Below are 18,036 nucleotides of genomic sequence, written 5' to 3' on the forward strand. Positions count from 1 at the left end.
AGTAATCCCTCGTAAACATCTCGTGATGGGGCTGATTTTTTGTAAATGTTATCATGATTGTGTCTTTCCCAAGAAGGAGAATACAAGACAGGCAAAGGAGTTTGGTTGGTCAATCCAGTCTGCCAATATCACTCAAACTACTCAGCAAAGGCATACCTTGTCATCTGAATCTATTCTTCTTTTCTTGAAGAATGTTTCCTTGACAATGTGAATAGCAGTTCTCCCAGTCACATATTAAACATCTCTGGGGTATGATTCCAGATCTTTGAGATGCATTGTAGATTTGGTACAAATAATTTGGAGACATCGCAAACAATGCAACATAACATAGGTTTGACCTAACAAACAGTGCAAACAAACATAGCTACTGTATTTCGCATTGACAGTATGTGAAAGAAAACTGTCAGGGTCCATTGTTTGCCAAAGAAAGTATATATTTCGTACATATTTCACTCTGCATAGAAGCAGTGAGCAAAGTCTGTCTGGAGGTGACTCCAGATACAGTATATTTATGAATGGAGAATAGACAGGTTGTAGAAAATTGTATCTACAACGTCAAGGTAATGGGCTTTGGGTGCAGCTTAAATAATTATAAAAACAATAAGCTCCAGAAACGATGTGTACTCATCCTTACAAAATTATCAGAGATACAAATACAACAACAGTAATTGTTTGCTGCATCAAGTATCAGCATTGAATTAGTTCAGGGGCCAGTTGCATAAACTTAGTTTAAGACTAGTATTACATTTACATTACATTTACATTTATGCATTAAGCAGACGCTTTTATCCAAAGCAACTTCCAAGAGAGAGCTTTACAAAAGAGCATAGGTCACTGATCATAACAACGAGATAGCCCCAAACATTGCGAGCAGCCAAAACATGAAGCATACATTGTGGAAAACCACAGTGCAACAGGGAAGAACCATAAGAGCATGCAGTTAAACAAGTTACAATTGAACAACATGAAACTCCCCACAAGAGTGCAAGAGTGTACCTGTAGAAAAAATAATCAACAGTAAAATATTTCACAGCGAGTACAAGAATTTGAAACCGTAACAAGAGCAACAAGTCTCTCAATACGAGTCATTGTGATCCTGGAGGAAACTAACATCAGGTCCAGTATTAGCCTTAGACTGTCTTAAATTGTCAGGTTAGACTAGTCTAACTAAGCCTGTCTGTTGCATAAATAGTAAGACTGACTTAATTTGAGGTAAAAAAAAGTTAGCCACCTCTCCCAGATATTTTGTATTTGCCAGAACAAAAGGTACAGATTTTCTATGGGGCATAGCTCCATACAGTTCCAAATAACATTAGTAAGATCTGCCAAGGAGTGGAAGACTGATCCCAAAGAAAGACACTAATGCCAGGTGAGGCATGCTTGGAGATCAAAAGAGGGGCTTAAAGCACTGTGATCTTCCTTGAAGTTGAATGTCCTGTGCTGACTCTGCTGCCATTGTGTTGATACAGGAGCTACTCATTACCTTTAGGACGAAAGCCCCTTTAGAATACCTTTCACTTCCTTTCAATAGCCTCTCATGTGACTCATAGAGAGCACCATGTTAGTCACCTCAGAGACACATTACAATGTCCCTGTTTTGGATAATAATCAGTAAAATAACTCAATAGACTCAGTTAAACAGTAAAGATGTTAAAGAGACAGTGTTGAGATTATTCCGGAAGAATGGAGTAAAATCTTTTGTGTGAAGTTTTTTGTGACATTGTTCAACTCCACCCAGAGTATCACTGAGAGCTAGATTGTATTCTTGGACAAACATCAAACTCTTCATGAAGCTAGGCTCTTCAGACTGTATGTTTCCACACCTCAAGACAGTATCTGGTTTGCACTGCCCGCATGATAGGGTCTGTGTTGAAATGTAGTTCAGAACAGATAGCAGAGATTGTAGTGGCCTGACTCTGGGAATTATTTTGTTTTGTTCACGTTCTTCACTTTCCCTGTACTGATCACTTGAATATTTCAATTCATATTTTGTTTGTGATATTACATGACCATTTTGAAACCAGAGTGTACATGTGCCATTCTAATGGGCAGCTTATGCTTCTTGGCATTTACAGTAGTGTTGTGATAATCTAGGCATGCCCCCTCTTGTGAAATGGAAGACAGCGATTCATTTGGTAGGATAGCAACAGAATGCACAACTTTGTTAGCAATTGAACATGTCTCTTGTGCAAAGCTGAGAAAAAATATTGTTTTCTTTACTTTTTCCAGCCAGATGTGTTGTTTGAAGCGCGATATGTGCCAACAAGCAGTTCATGCTAGTCTTTACAAAACCAAAGAGCAAGGATGATATAACATGGAACAATTCAGGAGTTAGTATGGAAGTTTACTTTACACACTCATTTACATCATTGCCAGAGCTATATTGAATGAACTTTGAGAAGAGTTGTGTGATGGAATATGGGCTTGGCATGTGGGAATATGGGCCTTACAAAACCTTGTAGATGTGGACAAAAGATGTCTTCATCATAAAATGCCTTGAATAATGGATTTAAGTATTAAGTTCAATGTTTCTTGACCTAAAATGTGAAAAGAAGGAAAGGTTAAGCATTTTGGCAAAAGTGTGACATGCTTTTGAAATTGTTGTTCCTGCCAAACAGTCTGGACTTTCTGTGTTAGGCCCATACAGTAAATACAACCTTGTGTACTAGTCTGCCTCCAACTGTTGTGTGGGCTGCTAGAGTAGACCAATGTCAACCCCCCCCCCCCCAACTCCTACCTTCACTGTTGTTGTTTATTGATCTTCTATTTCAACAACCGTAGGCCCTGATATAGTCTGAATACTTTTCAAATTAAAAACTTAGAGGAATTCAAACCATACAGATAGTTATTAATAATTCAAAGTAATTCAGTATTAGTCATTCAAAGTCTAATTATATACTAATTTAGTATCTTAGACTTAAATATATATAAATATATAAATATTTCTCTCGCTTGCCAATGTTTGTTAAGGGTTCGTTGCTCATGTTGACTCGGAGCAGTAGTTACTGTTGGGTTTGCTTTCTTTATCAGTTATTGAGAATAGAAAGAGGGAGAGACTTTTGTATGGTGCTGGGAGGAAGTTACAGAACATTCCAGATACATGCATACCAATAATCCTGACTCACCTGATGAGACACAAAAAGCACACCCACTCTTGTATTCTCATGTATTCAGCCCATATCTGCTTCCACTTTGAGCAGGTATGCGTGTGTTAATGTTTGCAAGTGTGAGAGACAGATGTGAAAAAGAGAGAAGGGGCAGAGTGAAACCAAGGAAACAGAAAAGAAGTAGCAATTGAATATAGAGAGCAAGAAGCTACAGACAGGGTGGGAGAGAGACTGACAGAAACAAAGATGGAGAGACTAAGATAAAACAAAAAAGGTAATCTGCACTAGTCTCTCCGGAGTCACTGATTAGTACATCTTAAGAGCTCTGGCACTGATAGAACCATCACTGTCTGTCTCCATAAAAGTACCTCTTTAGCTTGTCTATTTGTGTGGATATATGTACATATATAGACCAAAGGCGAAAACAGCCAACAACTGGAGTTGCCAAGCAACCCTGAGTTGTAATAAAGGCCACATCCACTGCTACTGTAGGTCTAGACTTGTTATCCCTGTCTAGACAACAATGCATCATGGCCAAAAGGGGAAAGAGTCAGGTGACATGAGAGGTCAAAGGTCTCCATCAGCCAAGTAAAGGTTGCAAAACAGCAGACACAGAACAAAAGCGAACAGGTGGGTCTACACATAGATATATATATAAAGGGTAGATGTCTCGTCCGCGTTGCCGGACAACGGAGTCGAACGTCCGCACATGGTGGCCATCTTGCTACAGTCAACTCGCTTTGGTTTGTTATCAACGTCAGAGGTTATGCCAGTGGCATAACGACACCTCTGACGTTGATAACAAACCAAACCGTTTAAAAATCGGTTGAAAATTGAGCAAGTTATGGTCATTTAAAAAGTACATGTAGCACCAACACAATGTTATGGGTGAGCGAGTTGACTGTAGCAAGATGGCCGCCATGTGCGGACGTTCTAGACCCCGCCGTAAGACATCTAGTCTTTATATATATCTATGGGTCCACATGCCCAAAGTTGGTCAAACATTGGACTTTTCATTCAACTTAGGTGTTCATGCCATTTCCATTGTAGCTTAATCTTAATTAATGACGCAAGTATTATTTATCCAGATGTTGTTAACATACTGTTGCAATGTTCGAAGGATTTAGACCACTTCTTTCCTCCTTAGGAAAATCACAGATCACACACAACAGGATTGGTGTCAGATAAATTGAAAAGCAGGTATTACACAATGCATTCCCCTCTCATACATCATATGGAAACAGTGAGACAGTGACAAGACCATGACTGTATGAAAGCAGGTAGTCATTAAAGACATAAGATGACGGGCTGTCACCCTTCAATTCAAGACTGACGGGATGTAAACAGACTCCCTCTGATAATAATGCTTTATTACACTGTTTCAGTCAGAGAACATAAAATAGTCACATGTACCTTCATCATTTGATAGAGACAATATCAAAGACAAAGCTTTTACAGACACATTGTACAATATACAAATAGGGTAGAGAAAAGCAAGCACAACACTTCTTAATGCTAAATGAAAAGTGGTCTTGAATTTAAAGAAGTGTTGCTAGTTCCAGTTCCTATACTGTGCATACAGGACCTATACACAAAGACGTATCAACATTTACCTATATACACATTTACCACAGTAAAGCATACAAATTCCACGGAGGCTAAAATTCACTATTATTTCTATTATAACATGTATTTTGTACAAATGGCAGTGCTTAATTGAAACTTGAATTATTTAAGTTGCTTTGTTCATTGATGTTGCAATCATATACATCTTCTAGCGTTATATTGAACCAACCTCTAGGCTCAATTATATTCAGTAATAGAGCACTGCACTTTGTTTAATACAAACATTCATATCTGTCCATCAACAGGGTTAATTCAGACAGCAGCCTTTCAAAGAAGAAGAAGAAAAAAATGCTACACAAATAAAAGGCAAAGGTACTGTTTAACTTTGAGGCATATTTTCCAAATGAGTAAATAGCTGTCATGAGGTCTTTGACATTTTAGGGGGGATTTTTTGGATTGATGGCAGACTTTGAGATTATGTAGTGCCTTGCCATGGCCATGGCATGGTACAAAACAGCCAACTTTGGACATGTTTCAACTTTCAAGTGTGAGCTTAATTCTCATGCATGAAATGTACATCATCCACATTATCACAGGTAGTTTCAAGCTAAAGGGGTGGCTTGCTAAGAGGACACAAAAAATACACACACATACTGGCAATTTTAACTTGGAAACATCTGCGGATTCCACACAGGTGACTCAGGCACAACTCCCTTTAGAGAAACATCAAAAGGGAGTTGTCAAAGATAATTACACACATAAACTATCGCGTTTTTTCTTACCCACTTATATCCAACGCTACTCTCACAACAACAGTGTTCATTCGTAAGTCCAAAACTCACCTGCCTCGCATCTGGCCAGCAACGTTCTCATTCAGCCAGAAGGTTGTCTGGCTTGGAATTCACTTCCTGTCGTGACGGCAAGTTATGGTGAATGGATTCCGCCATGATTTTGTTTGTCCGTTATCAATCCTCATGCAAACTCACAATACTCTTCTGTTTCTAGTGTAACTGATGCCGCCGATATCTGGAGTTCTCTACCAGATTTTTTCTTTGTGAGGTGAGGAAGCTGGGTTTAGTCCAACTGCGGAGGCATGCGAGAGAATAAGGGGAGAAGATTGAAAGTAGCACCATAACAGTGCAGAGGCGTCGCTTTGTCTTGTTTAACACAATACGACCTTCAGTCGCTGAGTTTTCACTTGAAGGTATGGTTGCGAAGAGGCTTGAGATCCACCTTCCGAACTGCCACCCATGCCACCCACAGCCATGAGAGGATCTGTATTCCAATAATTCAGGTGTTGCTTTGGGGCAGAGTAGTCATTGAAAGGTTTGTGCTTCTGAGATGATACCTTTTGTTAATGTTAGCCTTTTAAAGAAACTCCCATATCCCATATCCTATATTGTGTAACAGTCCTTGATTGACCTCAGTTCACCCAGAGTTCTTCTGAGCTCCAAAATAAGATGTCCTGAGAGTTCATAAAAATCCTGGTCGTTCAGTTGATGCTTGTGAAGATGTAGAGTCACTAAATATACACATAAGCATGTCAGTATTCTGGCTTTGTGTTTTCTTAGGCATACCGTCCAGTGTCTAGCTGTTGTACAGTACTTCACACTCACAGTCCTTCACACATCTCCTTTCACCCCTTCTCGCTCTATCTTTCTTCCTTTTTCCTTTTCCATCCCTCTCCCATACCGTTATCATGGTGCCTTTCTTTCATATCTTTCTCTCTTGCCCCCCCCCCCCCCTCTCTCTCTCTCTCTCTCTCTCTCTCTCTCTGTCTTTCTCACCCTCTCTCAGGTGCTGCACTACCGCTCCAGGGTGCCGAGAGAGGGAGGGGAGGGAGGAAAGGGGGGCAGGTTGGAGGTTGAGGCGGGTAAAGGCGGGATGAGGGAGGGGTAAGGGGTCATCTTGTTGATGTTGACGTAGGTGGTGTTGAGGAGGATGTAGTGCTCGCCACTGAAGCTGGAGAAAATAGATGCAATGCGGGACACCAGCTCGGAGAAGTTTGGCCGGTGCTCTGGCTTGGGGTGCCAACTTTCAACCATCACGTTGTACCTGGGGGCAGGAGGGGAAAAGAAAGGCTGAATGAGGCAAATACATGGTAGAACAATATATCCTATACAACCTACTTGTCTTTTTGGGTTGGAAGTGTGTGCTTTTAGAAGTTGGCTCTCAACTACCTCAGACAGATATGTGCAAGGTTGTTAGAGCTGGTTGGGTATTTTGTACCTTTGTGGTATTTCTAAAGTGAAAAGGATTTAAGCATTTGGAACTGGATTATCTAGTTATCCCCCTCTTGATTTCGCACATCAGAAAAAAAACGTTAAAACTGATACACTAAGACTCATACACTATAGGGAGACGCTTTCATTGGTCAGAGATAGACGGAGAAAAACTTCCAGTGGCTTATCATTAAGATAACGTTCTGTTGCCACAGTTTTAGTGTTATGAAGCCAGAAGTGTAGCTACACAAGTTATTTCTCCCTCCATATCTCTCTCTCTCTCCCCTCTCTCTCTCTCTTAAGCTTCAGTGGACCGTGTGCTGGGCTGATTTAACAATGGGCCTCAGTTCATCTTGAGTCCTATGCCAAGCAGAAGCACTGAGCTATGGCTCTACATGTAGTGGTCAAGGTCAAGGACAGGAATGTGTGTTTATGTGAGACAGTGTTTCGTGTGTGTCTGTGTCAATGAAAGCTGCTGTCAGCTCTATATGTTTGGGAGTACCTTAGTACAATGTGTGTTTGTGTGTGTGTGTTCCCACTCACAGTGTGTCAGGGCAAAACTCCGGCTGCAACAGCCGTCTCCCTTGCAGCAGGAAAACTGTCATGTCAAACGAGTTCACGTCCGAGTAGGGCGGGGCTCCCCGGGTCATCAGTTCCCATAGCAACACGCCAAATGACCACTTAAAAAAAAAAACACACAAAATGAATCGCGCATGTCACTTTACAGGGCTAATTTGTTTTTCTCCTCATGAATCTTCCCCCCCCCCATACAGTATCTTTACTCTAAATGAGGTATATTGTAAAACTTCCTGAGGGGAGTAAGCATGTTCCGCACAAGCGTAAAGACACTCACCACGTCAGACTTTGGGGTGAACTTGTGCGTCTGCAAACTCTCCAGAGCCATCCATTTGACCGGCAGCTTGACGCCGCTCTTGTTGTGGACGCTGTAGTACTCTTTGTCATATACGTCCCTGGCCAGGCCAAAATCTGCCACCTTCACTGTGTAACTCTCATCCAGCCTGCAAGAGGAAGGGGGACAGGGGTCAACCAAAACTCACACAGTATACAGAGCCACATATAACACAAATGATGTACACATTATGTAATGTAAGATATCACCCTCTGGACACAGGTGCCAGAGAACCTTATGGTTCTGAATAGAACACTTCTGTTCAGTCGAGAGGTTTCTGGAAGGCTTAGGGGGAAAATCTAAAGGGTTTGACCTGAAACTACGGAGGGTTTCTCTTTTGTATAAAAAAAAATGAAGAGATACCAAAGAAGATTTTCATCTCAAAAGAACATACAAAAAACCCATGTTATTCCATCTTCAAATGAAGTTTATGTAAATCCATTTATAATTGTATTCTACATTTTACCTTGCTTATCTTCTGTCTATTCACAGGAGTGTATGTTAAATATGATGGAATGCTACTCCATATCAAGCAGTAAATCTCAACATGGCGTCAGTCACAGTTATGCGAGTTGGCAGAAGAAGCTTACATGCAGTTCCTGGCAGCCAAGTCTCGATGAACAAACTTCTTGCTAGCCAGATACTCCATGCCTCTGGCCACCTGTAGGCCAAAGCCCATCAGGTCCTTCACTGTGGGGTTCTGAGAAAACATCACATCAAAAGAAAAGACAATATTATGTAGATGGTGGTAATTTCAGCCTGAGAATATTTGTCTTGGATAGTTTTCAAAATAATTGCAAGTTGATGCAAGGGATTAGGTTAGCCGTTGAAATCTTGTGTAAACACATGTGTGTGTATTTGTATGAGTAAGTAAATGCATCTGTGTGACGCCGTGTGATAATGTGTGTTTGTCGTGCATGCATGAAGGCCTACTACTGTATATGTGAGTGTGTGAGGGCACTGTACGTGCACAAAGTGTGTTTTCCCGCATGGTGTCCAGTCTGTGTGATGTGTGTGCGAGAGTGCGCCCATGTCAAACACCCTTACGTGGGTCTCGTCCCTGATGAAGTTGCGCAGGTCCCCATGTTTCATGTAGGGCAGCACCACCAGAGGGGAGCCCTCGGGGGGCAGGCTGATGCCCAGCAGGGACAGCACGTTAGGGTGGCAGAAGTCCTTCATGATGATGCCCTCCTTCAGGAACTGGGACACCTCCTCCAGGTCTGTGATGCCTGGGGGAGTTATAGAAGGAGGGGGATGAAGCCAGTATGGACATCAAATACACCTTTGTGTCACTCGGGTATAATTTGAAGTCAGTCAAGCAGTGAGTTTTATTCATAAATTGAATAATACCTTTTAGATTAAAGTGATAAGCTCTCAACTGATAAGTCACTTGAATTCTAATGACTAAATTGTGTTGCCAGTGGTGAAATTTCTATACACAATTTGTAGATATTTTCATGAACAAAGCACCAATCCTCAAAATGTCTGTGCCAGTCAAAGCACCAGCAGTGGAGACCGGGGCACCCAGTCAGTGTATTTCAATATCTGAGCCCATAACCCTCCCCCTACTCCACACAACAGCAGAACACATTCCCACCGGACAATCACATCAGGACTCCTGGTGTCACAACACTTGAACCCCTCTCCTGCTAATCTGGTTAGAAATGGAATCTTGTTTAGCTAGGATGAAACAGCTGATGACCCTTTCACTGTAACCATGACAGCAAAATGAAAAAATACTTAAGTAAAAATTAATTAGGCCATTTTGGCATGGTATAAAAAAAATAAAATAAAAATATGAAGAAATAAAACCACACAAATACACAATAACACTGTAACAAAACAATAGTAAATATTATCACAATTTCTAAAATCAGGAATCATTTTTTGTAGAAACTCCCTCTCAGAGAAGTCAGCGACAAAGTTGAAGCATTAGGGACTACCCTGTAAGTCTATTTGTTAGTGTATTAGGCCTGGTAGCTATGACCCCCATCAAAACCATTAATCTCTCTGGTCAAAGTGACAGGTTACATGGTTAAAGAAGATCCTAATGTCATCCACGCCACCAGGAGGTCGTTCATCACAATCATGTCCGCAAGTCTGCATCAGCTTGTTCCAGAACATCCAGTCGTGATGAGATAAAGCTGCTAATGTTATTGTAACATAGCATGGTGATATCATATGGGCGCTATGTAACTTTAACTTGTGTAGATAACAAAAGTAGGACCGAAAAAGCCTAGTACTGCAGGTCAGATAGACAAGCCTAGTACTGCAGGTCAGATAGACAAGCCTAGTACTGCAGGTCAGATAGATAAGCCTAGTACTGCAGGTCAGATAGACAAGCCTAGTACTGCAGGTCAGATAGACAAACCTAGTACTGCAGGTCAGATAGACAACCCTAGTACTGCAGGTCAGATAGACAAGCCTAGTACTGCAGGTCAGATGGACAAGCCTAGTACTGCAGGTCAGTTAGACACGGCACAAGGGTTGATACTCACGGTTGAGGGACTTGATCGCACAGTGCTGCTTCTGGCCATCTGTTTCTAACAGGGTCCCATGGAACACACAACCAAAATGACCTGAGAGAGACAGGGAAAGACATAAAGAGAGAGAGAGTGAGAGAGAGTTATTGATTTGGCAACTGAGAAGTTTATTCAGATTCATCAAGCACAATGTTAGGTCTAAAGCCAAAAGAAGAAATGTACCACTAAAACACTGTAATACACCTACTGTAATACATCATGATATACATTTTAAGCCAATAATCAAATGTTAGAATGTTCCAAAGTACTATTTTCTATGCTTATGTGTGATCATTGAGCATGGAGAATTTTCCAGACAAGAGCCTACAGTATCACGTCCCTGCAGATGGGTAGAGGTGTCGGGTTTCTGAACACAATCCAACAATGGGCATCGGAATTCTGCTCCAGAAACAAATCACCCTAACTATCTTCGGCTTCCACCCTGAGGCCCTAACTTGAGGAATAAGGAAGGTTTTTGTACGACATTCTCCAAACGTTGTGGGAACATCAGCTTTTCTCCAAGGTCCTGCACTGAATTGAATATAGTTTGGTGAATACCCACTTCAACCACAAAATGCAATTTGAGGTGGTGTTCATGTCTGGGTGTTTTTGATAATGTCACCAATTAAGGGTGTTTTCCCTCCCATGTAGGCTCTTGCTACTGTATCTGGCTTCTCTAATGGGTTTTCAAGTGTCCCTAACTGAGTGTAAAACCATCGACAGGATGTGTGAGATGAGCCTGAAGCCATGCTCACGTTTCCCACCCACACGTGTGTCTGTTTGCTCACCTCTCCCGATGACCTGGTTCAAATGCAGTAGAAGATGGTCCCTGGCGATCACCACGTGCTGAACCTCTTTCAGAAGGTCCGGGTGGAGACAGGACGGGTCGATGTGGACCGGAGCAGAGAGCAGAGGGGACACCAGCTCCCCCTCAGCTCCCAGCACCATCCCACCCCCCATCCCGACTAGCCTGGGGGATAGCAGCTCCCTGTGGGGGGGGTGCCGGCACATTTCTGGCCTCTCTGCACCCTGGTCTGTAAGATACAGGGGGGGGGGGGGGGGGGGTCAAAGGTAGTCCGGGAGTTAGGGACTAGGGTCCCATGACCAGAGAGAGGGTTGACTACAAAGGGAAGAAGTGTGTGGGGGGGGGAGAAACCGGAGCCCTGCCACACTAGCTTTAGATTTATCTTTCCTTTGATGACTTCAAAACTTCAAAATGCAACATTTTCAGTGAGACTCTTATTTGGTAGAATCACATTTTGGAGTTGGCAAAAAAAAAAAAAACAACAATCTTTGAATCGGAATTATAACCAGCAGACAAAGCATTGCAGTTAAAGGTAGCTTTAGCAATGGTTCGGAAGAGAAAGCCCACTTAGTGACAGCTACCCGACAGACACCCCAAAAAGAAGCCGGCCCAAGATTTTGGTTTTGCGAGAATGACCACGTACCCTCCAGCAGGGTGGTTCTATAGTCCACCGACTCGTGGGAGACCATTTCGTTAGTGGGGCTGACGCTCCGTGCGTTAGCCAACATGTCCAGGTGCTGGATGTGTGCCCGACCGTCATACCACACCTTACCCTCAGATAGATCTACAAACCAGAGAGAGAGAGCGACACACAGAGACAGAGAGAGAGCGACACAGAGACAGAGAGAGAGCGACACACAGAGAGAGAGAGAGAGAGAGCGACACAGACAGCGAGAGAGAGAGAGAGAGATGAAGGGAGGAGGAAGGAAGAGCAAGGAAAATATTGAACGCAGAGAATGTGGGGTGCAGTTTGGGGGAGCGGCAGAATGGTTTAGGTGAGAGATAAAAGACAGATGATGGGGGGGGGGGAGATATGGATGGATGGCGAGGATGGATGGAGAGAGATAAATGCTTAGAGGGTGAGGAGATGGTGGATTGGGAAAGAGGAAAGACAGTTGAGGACGAGGAAGGGAGAATGCAAAAAAAGAAGGGGAAACGCGCCCATGAAGGACAGAGTGCTCCACCAGTGCTCCCATCATCCCAAAACGCATTCAGACACACACTACCCCTCGCACGCTCCACCAAACACACACACACACCCCCATTACCCCCCCCCCCACACACACACACGAACCAACCGGAAACCAACACCCCTTATCTCGAGATGAAAACACGTAGGCCATCACCCATCACGACATCGCAGTCAGTGGCACGGGGAATGCCTTGGAGCGTACAGACACACATGCACGCGCACGCCGCCTACCGTCGATGTGCTTGTTCCTCCTCCTCCAGACGCAGAGAGTGAAGAGCAGGAGCAGCATCAGGCCCACACACACGCTCCCCCCCACCAGGCCTGTGTAGTCCTGCTCCTGAGCCAGGACCACCTTCCCCAGGATGACTGAGGACAACTCTTGGCGCCACTAGGGACAGAGGAGAACATCAGATCAGACACATTGAGTCATTTAGCAGACGCACACTGGACTGTCCCACGAAGGAGTGTCGGAATATGTAAGATGCACACGTGTCGTGGATCTGGTCCCGTGCTTGCGCGTGCACCCCCCGTGCAGCGACACGCGTGCACCCCGCGCAGCGACGCACGCATGCGTTATCGCCGGTCCTACGTTCAGAATGACACAAGCGAAACACGCGTGGGGTTCCTTGGCAGTGGTTTGGAGCCACAGATGGAGAGGGCAGATTGGATCAGTGATATTGCCTCTCTCTTTATTGAGTTTGCTGGAAATGAGGTTTACTTGGCTGCTTTGAGTTAGAGATGTGTGTGTGTGTGTGTGCGTCTACCTTTGAAATGAGGGTCAGGGGCCTGTCTGGCTCAGTCGAGGGCGTGTGGGACTACGGAGTGTGTGTGATAGGGGGCTTGGGATATTGGCTAACCCCACTTGGAGAAAAACACTTTACGCTGAAGGTCAGTTCACATGTCATTGGTGATCCAGCTGATGGTGTCTGGGGTGCTTAAAGGAAATGTAGAAACCTCCGTGTTTCTACACTGTCTTTTTAAAGTTTTGATTTGAAAGTCTGAACAAGTATAATGTTTCACCTTGAATTTTTGGATTATAAATTACACATTTGAGTCCAAATGAAATCAATCGAGCCATGAATGTGACAGCATCTTAAAAATAATCAGGCTTCAAACTACATGACCAACACGCTACAACAGTTTGGATGGCAGACAACACTTAAATCCAGTTGTACGGTAGCTTGATGGTTTGAGAGGGCCAGTATTACAGTAAATACGGTGGTATTGTCCTGGTGGGGGAATCTGTCTATATTACTCGCTGTGATTCAATGACAGCAACTAACTGTCAAACGAATGCACAGCCAGAAAATAAACATTCTCTCTCTCTCACACACGCATCCTTTGTCATCCCTTCCACCATCATGTACTGTACTTTGTATACATACATACACACGCAAAGCCTTGTCCAGGTTTCTGTCTATGCCTCACATTTACACACACACACACACACACACACGTGCACACACACACACACACACGCACACAAACACTTATACCCACACCACTCACATTCAGACCACTCTGTCTGTCCTGTTCAGAGGGGGAACAAGGCCTGCATTGAGCTGACCCTGCTAAACTGGGGGGGGGGGGGGGGGGGGGGTCCAAGGAATCTGGGGTGGTTTGAAGTGGTCTTTGCAGACAAAAGGCTGTCTGAAGGGGAGGACTGGAGTGGTCTCCGTCACTGAGCAGAGGGAGAGGAACCCGGAGGGCTCAGCCTCGGTCCTGAGTGGGACCAGGGGTGGAGGCGATGGGGACGTAGCAGAGGAGTTTGAGATCGGGAGGCTTCTCTGAGGACGGTGCGTGTGAATGCAAGAGAGAAGGAGAAAAGGTTGTCGAGAAATAGAGATGGATGGGAGAGAGAGAGAGTTCCTGAGAAAGACAGTGTGTGTGAGTGAGTGAGTGAGTGAATGAATGAATGAGTGCGTGAGTGAGTGCGTGAATAATCGAGTGAGTGACTGTTATTGTTTCTATTAGCACCATGACGGTGTGTGTGATGGTGTCCTCACCTCAACCTCCAGCTCCTTGGTGGTGGCCTGCAGCTGGGTAGGAATGGTGCACTCCAGAGTGTCCCCCACCACCAGGACATGCTCACAGGTCCAGTTAGACACCTTCAACAAGTTCCCCTTCATGGCTTCTATGTCCACTCGAGGACCCTTGGAAAAGGGGAGAGAAAGAGAGAGACTCATTCCTTTGGCAACTGAGGAGTCTATTCAGTTTCATCAAGCACAATATTAAGTCAAATGCCAAAAGAAGAAATGTGCCACTAAAACATTGCTATACACCTACTATGAGTCACCATGGCAGCTATTATAGTGTAGCAATCAAATGCTAGAAAGGTTCAGAGAGAATATTTTCTCAGCACACGTGGAAAAATGGGAAAGAAAGTGGTTGGTACAGAGAAAGAGAAGACAAGAAAGTAAATAAAGAAAGAGAAGAAAGATAAGAAAGACAGAAGAGTGATGAGAGAGAGAGAGAGAGAGAGAGAGAGAGAGAGATAGAGAGAGAGAGAGAGAGAGAGAGAGAGAGAGAGAGAGCGAGAGAGAGAGAGAGCGAAGGAGAGTGAGCAACAGAGAAAGGGGGAGGTCCAGGGAGGGTTGATGAAGATGGGTGGGAGAAAGAGAGAGAGAGAGGAGGGTTAGACATCTATCACACGCAGATGCGTGTTGCATATGCTCCATCAGTCCAGTGTGATGGGAAACTGAGCTCCAACTGTCTGGCTCTCTCATTCTCATTTCGATAGCTTTATCTATGTGTCTTAGTTTTGGTCTTAGTTCTTTGCTCTCCCTTTCTCCATGTATCTCTTCCTCTCTGCCTGCCCCTTTCTAAACATTTCCTAACATCCCCCAAATTGTCTTGGTGGTTATTAATACTATATGCCGCATTGCTTTGTTCAAGAACACATACACACACGCACACACACACATACACATACACACAGACACACACAACACAGAACCCTCCCTCTTCTTTAGCTGTGCTGTACGAGCAAAGCAGCAGGCAATAAAAAGAATGATCACATTCCCTGCGTGACAGTCTGGGATTTTCCAATTTGACACCGAGTAAAGGTCCGCACCTGTTCCCGCACTGTACACACACACACATGCGGAACACACAAACACAGGCGATCACACACACACGCAAATCCTCTATGCAAGCCAAGACAAATATCTGTAGAAAATGTAGTCTAGAGGGGGCTGGTGGCGTGGTACGATATGGTGGAGGGGGAGTGGTGTTGGGGCCAAGGTCATGCCTGGGAAACTAAAGGAGCCAGAGGTCCCGTGCGAGTCAGACCGCACAGCTGCCACTCGGCCAAAACAAAAAGGAGCACTCTGTTTTTCATTGTTCACATTTTTTTAACCGAACCGCTGTGTTTCTCGACCGAATATTCACAATTAATATGTCAAGGGCTTTGACAGGAACCTTTGAACAATGTGACAGAATACGCCGAGGGTTGCAAAGGAGAAATGGCTGTGTGTTTGTGTGTTTGTGTGTGTGTGTGTGTGTGTGTGGGGGGGGGCAAAGGGAAACAGATTCCTTTTCCTGTTTTGTTTCAGTATTGCTTCCTTCCCTACCCTGACCAGGTCAACATGTAGGAAGGAGACGGATCAAGGATACGAGACGTGTAAATCAAACCCAGACAGTCCCAGAGATTGAGATAGAGAACCGAGATTCTGCATGTATGTTCAAAAAGGACTTCCCTGTCCATCAGTTGCACTTCCTGTGGTGGAGTTTAAAAGATTTTCAAATGGCTTTCTCAGCTGGGTATAACGAAAAGCTACGTGACTCAAGGGTGATGCTAAACAAGGGTGCCTCAAACGTTGATTTTACCTTGATCTCCAGTATGATTTTGTTGCCTTTGGAGGAGATGGTGGGCTTTTGGAAGTCCTCAAAGCGGGGGTCCTCCACATAGATGAGGTCAAACTGTGGCGTGAAGAAGCCATCCAGCACGAAGGCCACCTTCGTGACCACTGGAAGCTGCAGGTTCAGGTCCTTCAGAGAGGGAGTTGTGCAGAAGATAGCCTGGCCATCCTCCTCCTGGGTGCAGCTCTGGATCTGTGCGCACACACACACACACACACACACACACACACACACAAGCGTACACACACACACACACACACACAAGCGCACACACACACACACACACAAGCGCACACACACACACACACACACACACACACACACACACACAAGCGCACACACACAGACACACACACACACACACACACACACACAAGCGCACACACACACACACACACACACACACAAGCGCACACACACACACACAAGCGCACACACATGAACACACGCAAGCACACACACGTCAAGCTAAGAGCAGCACCCATGGAAAATGTCTCCACCAATTCACCTGTCATATAACAAGCACAAGTTGTAATCCACACTTGTCAGCCGCCTTTACCCAGGGCAAATAGCATGCTTTCTAATTGTTCGTACTATCCATTTACATCTGCAAATTTATGGCCATAGTGGCATTTAAGTGCTTTGGCTTGGGGGCAAAAAAAAAAAGTTTATCCTATCTTGGATCAAAACATGGATACCTCCAGTCATTACCATTTAATCCTGCATAAAACCCAATCTTTGAAAGTCACATTCCGAAAAAAGCTTACCTTAAACCCTCAGACTGTCTATGTTTAAGTCGATGTAACACACTGTTTGTCCCTTTCACATTAGCAACTGATTCTAAAGTGAAGGATCAACACTAAGCAACACTATGTCCCAAGTGTAAAGACCGTGCCAACAAACGTATAGAGTACTTGTTTCGTAGTTTTACTTTAAGGAATAACATTGAGTAAAAAGATGAATGAACAACCAAGGTTGAAAACTGAATCTGGTGGACGTATCCTGGGGGTTTCAACTGGGCTTCCCAGAGCTCAGGATCCTACACAACAACACTCCTCATGGTCAGGGTGCAGAACTGAAGCTGGGCATGTGCTGCCATAGGCCTGCTCGTTTAATTCTTACCTACAGACCCAAACATGTGGTAGCAGAGGCAGCAGTGCCTGTGGGTGGAGAAACACCTTCACAACGTGCAGTCGCAAACGAAAGCCTAAGAACAGCAAGTCAACACGGCTCCAAAACAACTAGTTCAGCTCCATGCAGATAGTCCACTGGATTGTAAATATTTGTATGACTGAAGCCCAGTGATATGGTATATTTATCTAGGTGGCCAAAATCAAACATGTCCTTGAGTATTTATCACACACATACATCAATCCATAAAAGTACCAAATGACACCAGGCACACGGTTTTACAGGATACATAGTATGTCTGAACTACAAACAAATGTGTTGATGTTTTTGATTGAAATGACAGGTTTTTATGTTATTGCCAGTTGACAGAAATGCTTTTGGCTTCACTGTACGCAAGTCTCTGGTTGCACGAGTGAAAAATAAACCGGGGATATGTTTAAGACAGCAAAATAACGCATCCAATCAAGTGATTCAACTTCAATTGCCACAAGGCCCATAGCTAACAGCAGTAGCCATGGTGCCTCCAAGTGTTGTTCTCAGATCCTGTTGGCTGCTCCCCTTAACGATAGAACCTGCTCCCTGTTGAGCAATAACCCAGATGGAGTGAAAACACACACACACACTGTCTAACCCACAGGCCTAATGTTCTCAATTGGAACTTGGTCTGGAGAGTGAATAAAAGCAATGAAACAGACATGAGCCTGGAAAGTATGCTTCTTA

At 44.1% G+C, this 18,036-nt stretch overlaps 1 protein-coding gene across 2 annotated transcripts in view; it reads right to left on the minus strand.

Annotated features, from left to right (window-relative positions):
- Positions 1 to 4,456: 4,456 nt before the first annotated feature.
- met (MET proto-oncogene, receptor tyrosine kinase) overlaps positions 4,457 to 18,036 on the minus strand; it is a 41,004-nt gene continuing 27,424 nt past the window's right edge. Inside the window, exons 11-21 of one of the 2 annotated variants that reach the window (XM_062461316.1) lie at positions 16,153 to 16,377; positions 14,331 to 14,477; positions 12,556 to 12,712; positions 11,776 to 11,916; positions 11,116 to 11,361; positions 10,304 to 10,384; positions 8,853 to 9,034; positions 8,396 to 8,505; positions 7,749 to 7,914; positions 7,439 to 7,575; positions 4,457 to 6,728 (exon numbers count right to left, since the gene is read on the minus strand). In XM_062461316.1, coding sequence (XP_062317300.1) covers positions 6,479 to 6,728; positions 7,439 to 7,575; positions 7,749 to 7,914; positions 8,396 to 8,505; positions 8,853 to 9,034; positions 10,304 to 10,384; positions 11,116 to 11,361; positions 11,776 to 11,916; positions 12,556 to 12,712; positions 14,331 to 14,477; positions 16,153 to 16,377 — 1,842 coding nt within the window. In that variant the 3' untranslated portion in view covers positions 4,457 to 6,478. The remainder of the gene's footprint in view (positions 6,729 to 7,438; positions 7,576 to 7,748; positions 7,915 to 8,395; positions 8,506 to 8,852; positions 9,035 to 10,303; positions 10,385 to 11,115; positions 11,362 to 11,775; positions 11,917 to 12,555; positions 12,713 to 14,330; positions 14,478 to 16,152; positions 16,378 to 18,036) is intronic. The other variant, XM_062461317.1, reaches the window with a different exon arrangement.

Source organism: Osmerus eperlanus, chromosome 5 (genome assembly GCF_963692335.1).
Source record: "Osmerus eperlanus chromosome 5, fOsmEpe2.1, whole genome shotgun sequence".
Classification (NCBI taxonomy): Eukaryota; Metazoa; Chordata; class Actinopteri; order Osmeriformes; family Osmeridae; genus Osmerus; species Osmerus eperlanus.